The 14,073-nt window shown below is 45.5% G+C and overlaps 2 protein-coding genes and 1 long non-coding RNA gene across 5 annotated transcripts in view; 1 reads left to right on the top strand and 2 right to left on the bottom strand.

Annotated features, from left to right (window-relative positions):
- Positions 1-1,844, bottom strand: part of PIK3AP1 (phosphoinositide-3-kinase adaptor protein 1) — a 51,510-nt gene extending 49,666 nt beyond the window's left edge. The window contains exon 1 of one of the 2 annotated variants that reach the window (XM_080596750.1): positions 1,647-1,844. In XM_080596750.1, coding sequence (XP_080452876.1) covers positions 1,647-1,689 — 43 coding nt within the window. In that variant the 5' untranslated portion in view covers positions 1,690-1,844. The remainder of the gene's footprint in view (positions 1-1,646) is intronic. The other variant, XM_080596753.1, reaches the window with a different exon arrangement.
- A 347-nt stretch (positions 1,845-2,191) lies between these two features.
- NOLC1 (nucleolar and coiled-body phosphoprotein 1) lies at positions 2,192-12,881 on the top strand. Of its 2 annotated transcripts, XM_080596755.1 has the most exons (14): positions 2,192-2,411; positions 2,516-2,571; positions 2,697-2,818; positions 3,435-3,550; positions 4,155-4,341; positions 4,877-4,986; positions 5,395-5,548; positions 6,427-6,567; positions 6,973-7,062; positions 8,304-8,447; positions 8,655-9,212; positions 9,870-9,982; positions 10,376-10,456; positions 10,735-12,881. In XM_080596755.1, exons 1-14 carry the CDS (start codon positions 2,301-2,303, stop codon positions 10,891-10,893), a joined length of 2,142 nt encoding a protein of 713 aa, XP_080452881.1. In that variant the 5' UTR covers positions 2,192-2,300; the 3' UTR covers positions 10,894-12,881. The 2 variants fall into 2 exon arrangements, with proteins under 2 accessions (XP_080452881.1, XP_080452882.1); XM_080596756.1 differs by lacking the exon at positions 9,870-9,982.
- On the bottom strand, positions 12,227-14,057 carry LOC308197010. The gene is made up of 2 exons (XR_013952530.1): positions 13,834-14,057; positions 12,227-13,255 (listed from the first exon to the last, which is right to left on the bottom strand). It is a non-coding gene; the product is annotated as an uncharacterized lncRNA (long non-coding RNA).
- Between the last annotated feature and the right edge of the window lie 16 nt (positions 14,058-14,073).

Consider the following 14,073-nt stretch of genomic DNA (forward strand, 5'->3'; position numbering starts at 1 on the left):
TAATTCTGTGATTTCTGTCTTACCTACCACCACATTTCCACTACAGCACCGACTAAAGCTAGACTTGACAGGAAGATATCTATCACTTGCTTTGTCTTTCCTAAAAGTCTGTCCCACAAAATCCACCATATGGAGGTCAAATCTTGTAGTTGATTGAATTGCTGGAGCTGTTGCTCAAACCCACAGTGCACTGATGTTAGAGGCAATTTCATTTGTGTGCTTGGTAGGGAAACAGGACAGGCTCAGCTGATGATTCTCATGGCAGACAGGTACACATCACTCCCTAACACCTGTAGAATGGGAAAGCTCTTCTCTTGCCTCCCTTGTGTAGTGGGAGATCTGATCTAATCCATCTGCTCTGAGATCCCATAAAGGCAATAGAAAGAAATTTTTGTCTATAAAAAGTTACACCTTATCTTTCAGTGCTGTCCAAATTCTTAATTTTTCAGCCTCACTTTACCATATTAATGGCTTCATGCAAAGTAGAATTCAAACTCATGGACATCCTGGAGCCTTGACCAATAAGAGGCAAAAGCCCCTTCACACTCTAGTATATTAGGCTGGCCTAAGTGAAAAACTTACACAGCTTGTAATTTATTAAGAAGTAAGGAAAGAGAGGTAGCCTCTCATGTTCCCTTGCCCATAGCTGACTGTACAAATCGTAACTTTTTTTCCTTCAGTTTTGAGCAGCATTTGAACACAGTTACATTTGCAGCATTTTTCTCAGCAGCCCTGTGCAAAGAAGAGGACTAGATTGCTCTTTTCAGAGTCATTACTTCTGCAAACCTACACAAATAGCACAGCAACTTTACTATATACTTTTGAAAAATAAGGAGGAAAGGATTCACTAAGTGTTTGAAGACCCATGCCATCTCTCTTCACTGTTTCTTTGCCACAAAAAAAAAATGGGAATAGCAGACACCTCTCACAGGAACGTTCTCTTCTGAGTTGATGGAACGCTCTCTCTGCAATCTAATGAAAGATACACCAGCCAACAGGAAGGTCTGACAAAAGCTATGAGAAATAGGAGAGGGAAACCAAGGAATTTGCATGCAGTTACATAAATCAGTTGAATTTGTTTGCTTTTAAGATCCCAGAACCTCTCACTACTATCTTGGGGAATACAGAACAAGATAGAAGCTTTCCTTGCAGGGCAGTGCCATACCAGGTCACGTGGAAAGTTGCAGGCACCACACAGGGGAACACCTCCAAAGAAAGGAAAAAAAAGCAGTCACAGCACACCTGTAAACAGACCTAACTGTCAAAGGTCTGGCAGGACAGGGTGATGCTTACTAACCACATGAGAAGCAATGGAAGTACACCAATGAAACAAGCATATAATAAATACAGCCAGGACTTTCCCTGACTCCTCACAGCAAAATTGCTGAAGATAACAAAACTTAAACTAAGGACACTTTACTAGCAATGGCTGTGCCTCTTCCTTTCTAACACAAACAAGCACAAAACTTGTGCTGAGTTTCACATGTGAAGCTTCTGGCTGCATCTTACAGTCCCAAATAAGCAGGAACTGCAAAAACTGAGAGGAAAAAGTGGATCCTGGAAAGTTTCCTTTCTGCAACATAAATCTGAGCAACCCATAGAAGGGCATACCATAATGGGAGTGACTGAAAACAAAGTGCACTTACTGAAAAAGCCCTCAGCTGAATAGCATTCCTCTATGCTATGCATAATAGCACCTTAACAGGATGGGAGAGGCTTATAGCACAGCCCACCACTACATAAGGTGTTTTTTCCTCCCTAACGCTACAAGAATAGCGACTTCCAGAGCCACTAATTTAAAGCCACAGCACTATACAGCAGCTGAATTAAATTTCTTCTTTATCAGGGCCCCGAACACGCAAGCGGGCCACCGTTGTCCTGACCAGCCTCACCTGTGACATCCACCCCGCCCCTTTCCCATAAGCCCAGGAGCTCCACTTAAGCTCTCCCCTGGCCCTTTGGTACTTGCTGAGGCTGTTTCTGTGGGTGTATCTGCTGTGAGCTTTATCCCCAACTTTATCTCTTGGTTATCGCTCAAACCTCTGCTGCAGGTTTCCCTAGCGTTACAGTCCTCTTAGACACACAGCGTTACTTTTACTCTCCTGCCTGGGGGCTGCCCCCTGCCGGCGGGCGAGCGTGCGAGGCCGGCCCCCTTCCCCCCTTTCCCCCCCCCCCCATCCCCACACGCACACACAAGATGGCGGCGGGGCTCCTTCCCTCCCCGCCCCGCCCCGCCGCCCTCCTTCCTGCCGCTACGCGGTGACGGCGCTGCGCGCGCAGGCGGCACGTGGCGGCGCAGCATGGCGGCGCGGCGCGCGGTGCCCAGCGACCTGTTCCCGCTGGTGCTCGGCTTCCTGCGCGAGCACCGCTTCGAGGCGGCCGCGCGCGCCTTCGCCAGGGAGGTGGAGGCGGTGAGTGAGGGGCGGGGGGCGGGGGGGGGGGAGGATGAAAAGGGGGGGGGCTGGCGGCCCCGTGAGCGGGGTTGAGCCCTCTCCGTGTGTGTGTGTCCCCGCAGAAGGAGCAGGACCCCAACCACGCCTCGCTGCTGGACATCTTCAGCTACTGGCTGCAGTGAGTGGGGCGCGGTGAGGGGTGGGGGGGCGCCGCCCGGTCCTGTGAGGGATGGGGGCTGCTGGGCGGGGGGGGGGGGGGGGGGCTCGGGGCCGCTGGGAGCGCTGCCTTTCGCCTTCCCGCAGGTCCCCCGCGGCCAAGAAAAGGAAACTCGTCCCCAACGGAGCCCAGGCGAAGGGGAGGCCTTCCTCCAGCAGCGAGGAGAGCTCCAGCGAGGAGGATGAGGCGCCCCCAGCCAAGAAGCCAGGTGAGGTTTGTGGAAGGCGCTGGGGCCGGCCGTGGGTCTGTCTGAAACCTGCTCTTGGCCTGCACGTACCCCTCAGTTCTGTGCCTCACGAAGTCGTTCAGGGTCCTTACCAAGGACTGGGTTTGCATCCTGATCTCGTTTCTGGCAAATTTCTTGCATGTGTTTCCCACTTACATTTGTGGTATATGTTCATCCTAGGTAAGTGTGAGCTCCTTATCCACGTGTAAGTCAATTAGAACCTTAATATGTCATCACACTGGTTCTTTTTGTTTGTCTGTGCTTCTTATATATATATGCGGAAATTGTACAGGGCCAATTAATGTTCCCCCAGTTTGTGGGGATCCATTTTACATGGGGTGTTCTTTTTCTGATAGATGTCTGTATTTAAATGTGTGACTAAGACTGAATGAATCTAGAACTGCTTTTATCTTCTTGCCTACCTGTTTTGGAGTCTCTTGCTGTACGCTGCTTGACAAACAAAAATTGAAGATCAGTGTTACGGAGTTCAGGCATCATCTACTGAACTCAGTATATTCTTTTGACCTGATGTGCAGGATGTGTGTGTGTGAAAGTTGTGAATTAGCTTACCAGTTGGTGTGCTGTCCTTTATTTTCAGCTAATGCAACAGCTGTAACCAAGGCAAAAGCAGTTCCTCCAGCCAAGAAGGCAGAAAGCAGCAGCGAGGACTCCAGTGATGATTCAGACTCAGAGGAGGAGGAGAAGCCAGCAAAGGTCAGCTTCTAGCAGCTTTAATGTGTACTTGATAATGATCAATAATAGAAAACTTGACCAGCAAAATTTTCTCTGAAATGGAGCTCACTTTTCCTGTTCTGTGAAGGGCCTAGACTGCTGCAGATGCAACATAGTAAGATGTTTTTATTTTTCCAGAGGAAGGTTTTTAAAATCGTGAGAACGAGTTAGACTTCTTTGTGTACATTTATAAAAAGAGAATCTTCCTTTTTCTTGCTGCAGTTATGGTTTTGAGAAGTGGGGGCAGGAAAAACGGTGTCATACTTCAGGAGACAAAACAGGGTTACTTAGTCAGTGTTTTCAGTCTTCAAACTAATCATATCCCCAGAGGGGAAGAACACAGCGCCAACCTCAGATCTCCCTCATTTTGAGGAGGCAGAACTAGAGACTGGAGAGCAAAGGAAGCCTCCCATGGACTTCTGGGAGGCTTCCCAGAGCAAAGCCATTATCCAGAGACTTTTTTCAAACACTAACCATTAGGCAGTGAGATTTCCAGCTGTTTGAACTTCCTATACATGTCCCATTTATTAGCCGGTTATTCTTTGCTTTGCTACAAAGGTTAATCAGTTTTCTTCCTTTTCTTTAGAAAGGTGCAAAACCTGCAGCAAAACCTGCAGCAAAACCTGCAGCAAAACCAACTGTAACCAAAACCCAGCCTCAGAAGAAAGCAGAGAGCTCCAGCTCTGACTCGAGCAGCTCAGAAGAAGAAGCAGCAGCACCAAAAAAAGAGCCACTAAAAAAAGAGCCACCAAAACCAGCAACACCTAAAGCAGGTACCTCCTTAGTTACGTATAGTGAGTCTGAGCGCACAAAAAAAGCACGGGAAGGAGCGATGGAGGTTATACCTACATGCTAAGACATGTGTTAACATAGTCTGAAAATCTATTGTCCTAGCCATTTGCACTCCAGCACAGTCTGCTTCCAACGTGGGTCAGGTGTAGAGCTGATTGCAAATAAAACATCAGGTCACAAATGCTGTATTTTTTGCCATAAGTAGCTGCAATCAGCAACCCTAACTGCTAATGCTGTGCTTTTATCTCAGTGTCTTCACATAAAGAGCAGAGCTGAAGAAAGTTTAAAGCGGTATTTAGTCTGTGTTCCTGGAACTTCTAATCGTCTAAAATGGATGTGTTTCTGTAAACTATCTCTAAGCTTACAGAAGGGTAAAGCAAAAGCTTCACAGTACAGCCTTAATTGTTCCTTATTGACTTTTCTTGTGTTTTTCTATCTACGATACTTTATACTGAATGCAATTACTCCTCATCTCCCAGAACTTTTTCTAGTATCCCTTTTTATTTTTCTCAAAAGGAAGTAAAGCTGCTCAGGCAACCACCAAGGTGGTCAATGGAAAAGCACCAAGCAGCAGCAGTAGCAGCAGTAGTGAAGATTCTGATGAGGAAAAAGCTGCACCGAAGAAGGTAAATTAGACTGTCAAAGACTTAATGAAGACTGTAGAAATGTAGTAATACTGGGTATATCTTTGTTTTTCTGGAACTGAAATGAATAGAGTAGGGCAGAGAGTGCATAGATGCTGAGTGCAGCATTTATGGCTGTTACACAGCTTTTTTTTCTTTCTGCAGTGGAATTGTGTTCTCTCTATGCCCTGGCTTTCCTCTGCTACTTTCTACAGGAAGACATCTCCTTATATCTTAACCATATCGTAGTCTCCATTATATGTTCACTTTTGCATGAATCCTTTGTGCTTAGCTACCTGTAACTTTGGGTTTTCTACTAGAGAATGTTCTAAAATATTTTCTGCAACTCTATGTCCAAGATTTTCTGTAATACGATTTTTTAATGTATATTTCTTTTCTTCTTGTGATAAGGCTGTTCCCAAGAAACCTCAGCCCAAACCTGTAGCCACTCAGGCATGTCCAGGAAAAACCAAACCTGCCCCTGCCAAGGAAAGTTCCAGTAGTGAAGACTCTTCTGACAGCTCAGATGGTGAAAAGCCACCTGCAAAAAAAAAGCCGAAGTCTGGTAAGCGCTTAACACCATTACTGCTACGTGGGAGGATACTTCCCGCAGGACAGCAGGACTACCAGCTGCCAGCCACAGGCAAATCTTGCTGCCCACAAGCCTCTAAGCAGTGGTAGTATCATAAAGCAGAAAGAGTAGGTTTTTCATGCGTGCTGTTTAAAACTCAGACCCATCCTCTGTAAGGGACAGGGAATGGGAGAGATTCTGATGCTTCTTGCTTTACTGCATATTTTCGGTCTGGATAGTCTTGGACCATCTTGCAGGTTTCCTATCTGCAAGGATTTGGGAGGTAATTTGTCTGTGGTTTGGTTATTCTGTAACAGCAGCACTTGAAGCCATTTTTATTTTTCCCTGAAGTATCCAGGGCTGTTAGGTTGTAGTCCAGCTGATGGCCTAAATGGGCTTATGTCCAATCTAATACAGCCCTCTTAGGATTTCAGTAGAGAGCTGATTGGAGTGAAGGGTCAAGCACTGAAACTCAAGTCTGGTGCTCTAACCAGAGGACTTGAGAAAGTAGTAAATGAAAACTAGCAACAATTGAAATCTGTATTTTTTCTGAAAGGTTGGTAATGCAAGCTCTCTTTCTTCCAGAAGAGAAGAAAACTTCTCAGAGAAAGTAGGGTCAGCTGCAACCCTAAGAGGGGAATTAACAGTACTTTTAATGTACTAACAGTACATTAACACTTCTACTTCACAGTAGAAGTGGTGTGCAGCATTGGAGAGGGTGTAACCTTTCAAATTATAAGCTAATATCTATAATCAAAGATACGGAAGAGGAGTAGATGGAACCAAATAGCAGAAGTGCTTTATTCTAACTATAACAACTGAACGTGCTGCTTGCATTACCATACAGGCATCTGAATGCTATCTCTCTCTAGGTCAGTACAGTGCTGTACCACCTCCTCAAGCTGCGCAGACAAAGAAAGGCCTTGCCAAGGCTCCAGTGAAGAAGGCTGACAGCAGTGACTCCTCAGACAGTAGCGATGAGGCAGAGCAGGTGCCCCCAAAGGGAGGAACAGGTATGCTGTGAGGAGCGGAGACTGCAAAGGAAGTATTGCGTGATGCAGTCAGTGCTCTTTCAGTCTCTTGGCTTCCTTGAAAAAGCCATATGATGGATCTATGTTGCTATTTGTTTCTCTGAAAGATTGGGTAATTTGAAGCTGTCCCACACACAACTGTGTGAGCTCTGGATATGAGCTGTGCGGATTGGGTTATTTACACACGTTGGTTTGAAAAGTCATTGGGGTCTGGTTTAGCCAGAATGAGCCAGGTCCATTACTGCAGCTGGCCAGGTCCTTGCTTGGCTTCTGATATGCTGTCTGAATGACTGGTGTACTGAATAGGGAGCTTTCTGGAAAGGTTTGGACTTTGGGTCAAAGGTTTGGTGTGGATGTGGCCTATTAATATTAGACTTGCTCTTGCAGGCAAAGCAGCAGTGGCTAAAACAACCCCTGGCCCCCAAAACAAAGCTGTGACTACCAAGAAGGAGGAATCCAGTTCAGACAGTGATTCAGGTAATTCAACAAATAGTTTTGCTTTCTGCTAATGTTTGCATTGGCCAAGTTGGTGTGCAGTGGTGTATCTGGAAAGATCTGTAGCATGTGAGCTTGAAAGCTTTGCAGTCCCCATAGCTAACAAGGTCTGAAATTGAAAAACAGCCTGCATCACAGAGTGGAGCTTGACTGTGAGGCACCAGCTAAGACCACCTTGTTAGCTTGAGAAGGTGGGAACATTGTGTTTAATAAGTTTATCCAGAAAGGTTTGTGGTTACTTTTTGAGGATCCATATCTTAAGCTTTTTCACTTTGTTATCCCATTATGGACTTTGGGGGAAGTTTTGGAAGTTAAAAAATACTATCACAATACCAACTTCAAAACAGACTCAAAAGATTCCTTCTAGTGTTGCCCTAGAAATAAGGGACAGCATGCTTTGTGTTTTCTGTTGATCAGGTTTAGGGTTTGCAACACTGTATTTCACACATGGGCTCCCTATGCAATACACTTTTCCCCCCATGTTTAGGGGTCTCCTGATTCTTGTATCTCAAAATCTGTAATGCCGCAGCAGGGGCTGTGGTTGATAGCAGCCTGTCTATCTGCTGGCAGTAGACTGTATGGCCTTTTAACAAGTAGCAGGAATTCTGTGTGTTCTCTGGTTTTGTTGTCTAGTTTTTTCAGAAGTTAACAGTGATTTGTTTACTGTTGTGAAGAAGGTGTTCAGAAATGTTGGAATAGATCAGGTGTAGTGTTCCAGATTGCTGTGAAAAAAGTATTTGTATGCAGAAATTTCCAGTCCCTTGGAATACTAAGCACATCTGACATAGGAGATAAAAAGCTGAGAAGAGATACTGATCTGTTGCCTCCTCACTGTATCCTCCCTTTTGACAATTGTATCTTCTGATTTCTTGCCTGTTCTCTGATCTTTAGCACTTTTCTCTGTTTCTTCTCCCTGAGCTGGTTTTTGGTGATACCTGTACTTTTCCAGTTCCTAATTCCATACCTGTTCTCTTATGTTATTCTCCAAATATTTGCTGCTTACTGCGTGCATTAATGAAGAACTTAAACTTCTCCTTATTTCCACTTCTCCCAACAAAGAAAGGCAAATGCTTTTCCCAGCCCATTCATCAAATACTGCTTATTGCCAGTTATCTAGTGGCTACAACCAGTTTTGCTTTTTATTTTCCCATGAGTTATGCACATCATTGCTCAAATAACTTGCACCATAAGATTATTAACTGGAGGAATGTCCTTTTGTTTAGATTCTAGCTCTGAAGATGAGAAGAAGGTAGTGAGTAAGCCCCCAGCTAAACAACCTCTGGTAAAGAATGCTTCCAAACCAGCAAAAGCAGCTGTCAAGCCTGGACAGGCAAAGAAGGACTCCAGCTCCTCCTCAGAGAGCTCAGGTATTGGGATAGGAGGAAAAGAATTACTGCCTGCATGTTGTACTTTCCTAAATCTCTGTTTCTATCCTGTATATGAGGCTGCAGTTGGACAGGGAATACCCATTGCGGTGTTGTTTTGAGCAGCTAGAGAAGAGCAGTGTATTGGCATTGAATTTGTTACCTTCATGTTGAATAGGGCTGAGTCTTGAATTTTGATTCCCGTTCTAGATTCCGATAGCTCTCACAAGAAGACCCCTGTGAAGCCCGCAACTAAAGCAGCGACACCTGCGGCAAAGAAGCCACAACCTACTGCAAAGAAAGCGCAAAGTAGCTCTGATTCAGATAGCAGCTCCAGCAGCTCTGAGGATGAGAAAAAGAAGAAAGCCCCTCCAGCTAAATCTGCTGTCAAAGCGAGTAAGCCAGTGTCCAAACCTACCCCAGCACCCAAAGCAAGCAGTTCTGACTCTGAGAGCTCAAGCAGTGAGGAGGAGAAGAAGCCAGCAGTGAAACCAGCCAGCAAATCTCCAGGGGCAGCAAAAGCAACTGTAGGAAAGAAGACGGCTGCTTCTAGCAGTAGTAGCAGCTCATCTGATAGTTCCAGTGAAGAGGATGAGAAACCCAAAAAGGCAGGGAAAGGGGCACCGAACAGTTCTCAGACCACTGCCTCCACAGAAAAAGCAAAAGGATCCACATCAACAGCAAACAACGCGAAGTCTAAGCCAGCAGATGACAGCAGTAGCAGCAGTGAAAGCAGCTCTGAAGAGGAGAAAGGAAAAGCAAATGGAGGTATTATAGTCTGGGAACTGGGTCTGTTGGTCAGTGTGTTACTGAGCTAAACATCAATGGGAGCCATTCTTAAACAGTGTTGTCTGCTTTGTGTATCCTATTATAACTGCCAGTGCAGTACAGAGGGGGAAGGACCAGTTTTTATGTTGTTCCTTGTTGTCTGTATCTCGTATCTGCTGACGATGGAACTTGTGCTAACATGGAGCACGCTTCTGGACAGTTGTTGCTGGTTGCCATCTGTGCATGCAGAGGATTGTTAGTGACAGCAAGGCAGACTACTGGAGGGCCCTTGTCTGTGCTGTGAATGGGGCACCACAGGTGTCCCAGTGCACAATCTTTATCCATTCAGGAGGGAAACCACTTTGAATGCAGTAGAGGTGTGCTTGAGTATATATATGACGACTCCAAGAACTGGCAAATTTTAACTGACAACTTTCTTGAGTTCACTAAGTCATTAATATAAAGGTAATTATTCATTAGGATAAGATGGCAAAATCCTTGCTGCCCCAGGATAGCTGTTGGTGTTTGTTTTCTTGGTGGGATACTGCAGGGACTGACTCACATGTCTCAGCACTGCATTTTGGGGGAGTGATGCTATTACCTTTCCCAACGCTGCAGTTACTCCCTTTTGAAGTTTTACTGCTCTACATCTAACAGGCATGATCAGGAAGAAACAGAAGAGGGAAGATGTTCAGGAGTCAGAGACACCAGACAGTAAAAAGGCAAAGATCAAAACCAAAACACCACACACGGTTCCTAAGGTGAAACGGGTGAGTGAGGGCAGACTGCTGACTGGTAGGAGAGGCGTCTTTGCCTACTGAACCAATAGTGTGTTTTTTTTTTGTGGGATTTTTTCTTTTGGGTGGAGCCCACAGAAATTATTTATATTTTTGTCCCTTCCTCAAGCACTTGAATCTTGTCTGGAGAAGCCTAGGTTAATGCACATATGTGCATAATGTTATTCTGGCAAAGGTTGATTGGATGTGCTTGTCCCTGTGCTGCTTGATCTGAAGAACAGAAAGGATTATGAACCTGAGAAATGGTTAAGGATTGAGGTGACCTGTACAGGGCTCCATATTTGCAGGGCAAGGAGGGAAGGAGGCTGTCACCAAGGGAATAGCACATGCACTTATGCACTTACTGTATCTCATTTTCTTTAACAGCCAGCTTCTCCTTTTCGACGTGTAAGAGAAGAAGAAATTGAGGTGGATGTCCGCGTTGCTGATAACTCATTTGATGCAAAGGTATGGCTGGGTAGTTCTCAGAGTGCTAACACTTGACCTCTGCAAATATAGGTCACCAGAGTAGCCTTGGTGTGCTTGTGGGCAGTCCTCTGGTGGGAACTTTTTCCACCAGGAGGTGCTGTTAGGAAGTGCATGAGCACTGTCAGGAGGTGCATAGGAGTGGTGTCAGCTCTAGTGATCCTGTACTGGCACTTTCTGGGCAGGATGACATGCAAAGCATTGCCTTTACTGTCATGAGTATTGACACGAATTTCTTCTTCTCCCCCTTCATCTCACAGAAAGGAGCAGCTGGTGACTGGGGAGAAAAGGCTAACAATATCCTGAAATTCACTAAGGGCAAATCTTTTCGTCATGAGAAGACTAAGAAAAAACGAGGCAGCTACTGTGGAGGCACTATATCGACCCAAGTCAATTCAGTCAAGTTTGAAAGTGACTGAGAACGTTTGGGTATTTGTAAACCGTTGGCTCACCAGAATCACTTGGATGGGCATGTGGATATTACGGACATCAACGAGCCGTCCTGGAATGCCACCTTCCACAGCCCCTTGCGGAGCAGGAAGTTCCAGTATGGGGATATGGGAGAGTGGTCGGACGTTTCCCCCCTTTATTTCTAATTCTGTTTTAGGCCCCTAATATGGAACCATCATTGAGCTGGTGTTATTGGATGCCACTAGGGTGACTTCCAAGTTTTAATTTTTTTATAGTCTAATTTTATAAGGCTGACAGTGATTTTTTTTTTTCCTTCCAATTTCCTGTCCATCTAAGTAAAGAAAGAATTTATTTCCCTGTAACTTAACCTGTTTCTTTTTTGGGTAGTTTTAATCAGATGTGAAATTGCAAGCACTGGAAAACTTGTTACAGTAAGAATAACTCATTTGAACACTCTGGCTGTAATCCCCATTCCCATCTGACATTTCAAATTTATAGATGCAGTGTGGCAGGATTTCGCTTCTGTTTCCTTCTCCTACAGTTTCACACTGCAACAAATTCTTACCTTCCTCTTCCCTCCATTCCTATTGAGGCTACTAACTAGAGCAGTTAAAGGAGCAGAGTATAGACACACCTGAGTAGCTGAGGAATCACATGGCTTGGAGTTACAAGTTGGGTGCTATTGTCAAAAAGGCCAAGGTCTTTAGTACTGCCTTTGGTACTGCTTATGCTGGGAATGTAGCTGGGGGTTGAAGACAGCAAAAGGTAGGTTATATTTGAAGAAGTATTTTGGTTTAGTGGGAGTTCTTAAGGAGACAGAAGAAACAAGGTCCTTCTTTTTTTAAACCCAGCTCTGCTTATTGCTGTGAGTTTCTTTTCTCTTGGAAGCTTTGACTGCGGTGTGGCACTACTCCGTGTTCTCTCTGAGCATATAATGTGCCAGCTTATGGTTACTCAGCAATGTGCTATACAGCTTGTTAGTGGATGAGATGAATGTAACTGATGCCTTAAATTTCTTTACTGGGTTGGATCACTTACTCTCTGAACTGTTTTTACCTGTTAAGTCCCTTTGAGGAATTAAAATGTCAGTTTCCTATAGCACTGTGGCAAATAAAGTTTATTGTCTTGAAGTGTTAGCTTCAAGCACTAATTCTGTATGGCAAATGAGATCTCAAGTTCAGTAACTTGCAGCCTAAACTGAGATTTCATGTGCAACTGTGATAATTTAAAGGCTTGCTGCTATTGAGAGGTCTTGCTTTCCCTCCAGTTTTATGACTGCCCTCTTTACTATTTCTAGTAAACTCACAGTTGGTTAAAAAAGTATATATATCCCCCAACTATGTTATTTTCGTAAAGTGAGTTAATTTAATTTTAGCTTATGGAGCAGTATGCTGAGCGCATAGCCAGGATAAGTTGAACAGTGGTAAAGCATGTTTGGGAAAAGGGGTAGTGGGATGTGAGATCTCACCCCCATCTTGTGAAATTGCCAGCCACTAAGAGGTTATGTTGGGCCTTATTTCCGTGTTTCCATTCACTCCCAGAAGGGTGCCAGTAAGAAGAGCCCTGTTGTTAGAGGAAGACACATTTGTGTGCAAAGCAGTGGCTCATAATTGAGGGTTGGCTGAGAGTGATGAGACAACCCCATATGCAAACACCGCAACATGTTTCGATGAGCATTTTTCAGGACTTCCCCTCAAGCTTGCACAATCAGTTGGGTTGTTGGATTCTGGGCAGCAATGCAGAGGGACCCAGGAGACCCCGGTTATTACAGAGAGCTCAAAGTTAGAGGCCAAAGGAAGGTGGGAAGAGTACTCTTCTGCCTGTGCTGGGGTTTTGAACAAAATACAGTTTGTAATTTGTCATTTGTCCTCTTTTCTTTTCCAATCTTTTCCTTTGACAGTTACAAAGTTAACTTTTAAACAAAACTTATGTTTTGGGGGTATTTTATGTGTGAGCACAGAAGTGTCTCAAAAAATAAAGATTGCTGCCTTTGTAATCTGTGTGGATCTGACAGTTAAAGGTGTGGAATAGTGGGTGGGAAGAGGGGAGGGATGAATGCTGAGCTGCGTAGCTATGCTCTGTCTCAAAGCTGAATTGGTAAGTCTGACTACATCTGTCTACAACCAGTTCTTGTCTCCTAAGTTTTACACTCACATGGATGTAACAAAAATGAAAGATGGCCTGTGCAAGTAGCTGTCAAGTTGCTGCAAGAAATTTAGAGAAAACAGGAGTAGAAGGATATTTACTTATACCAAGACAAGCTCAGGCTTCTTGAGTCACTTCACACCAGCATAACCAGTCAGCTCTTCTGCAATATTGCTGCCAAAGTAGCGTTATGGTATCTGGCAATACAACATGGGTAGCAACAACCTGTGGGAGTAAGAAACAATAGGCACAACTCAAACTCTATATGTACCTGGTTAAAGATGCAATGTTCCCTTTGATCCTTTCCTGCTCTGTGACTATGTGTGCAGGGTAAGGAAACAACCCTAATAAGATCAGTGGAGGTCTTGAGCACTACAATGCTTGTTTTTCCATTGTGCTATACCTCTAGGGAAAAGCTGGGATGGACAGAAGTGCCAGGTTGATAGGGTGTCAGTCCATAATTAATGGCATCCATCAGTTAATCCCTCTGCCTTAGTGGAGCCGCAGCTCGCCACCTCGCCTGTGCTGTAGGAGAAGGCGTAACGCTGCTGCCTGAGGTCTCAGCAGCACATGCAGAAAGTGTCACTGGTCATGCTGAAAATAAGCACCAGCCTGACCGGGTGCTGGGAGGGGAAATGTGTTGTGAGACGTTCAAAGCTACGTGGTCTGTGACATGTCTGACGCTCCTAAGGAAGGACCGTGCCCTTCACAAGCTTTTCGCAGCTGCTAGGCAGGCTTAACCTACATCTCCCGTGAAGGAAATGCCTCTCGGGGTGCTTAGGGCCAGTTTCCATGTGCCTCACCGGTGCAGTTTCAGCTTGGGCCGAGCTGCGGTTACTGCTGGAACTGGCCGACCAGGACGGCCCCTTCTGGTCGGCGCGGGTGCCCCGGCGCCCTGCCCTCGGCCCCCTCGTTCCTCGGCCCCTCCTGCCGCCCTGGCGGGGGGCTGCTGCTGCTGCTGCGGCCGCCTCGCCCCTCGTCCACCCGCAGGCCCGGGGGCAGCCTCCGCCGGGCGGGCCCGGCCCTGCTCCGCCCCGCTGGGC

The sequence above is a fragment of the Anser brachyrhynchus genome (assembly GCF_964034855.1).
Source record: "Anser brachyrhynchus genome assembly, chromosome: 6".
In the NCBI taxonomy this organism is placed as follows: domain Eukaryota; kingdom Metazoa; phylum Chordata; class Aves; order Anseriformes; family Anatidae; genus Anser; species Anser brachyrhynchus.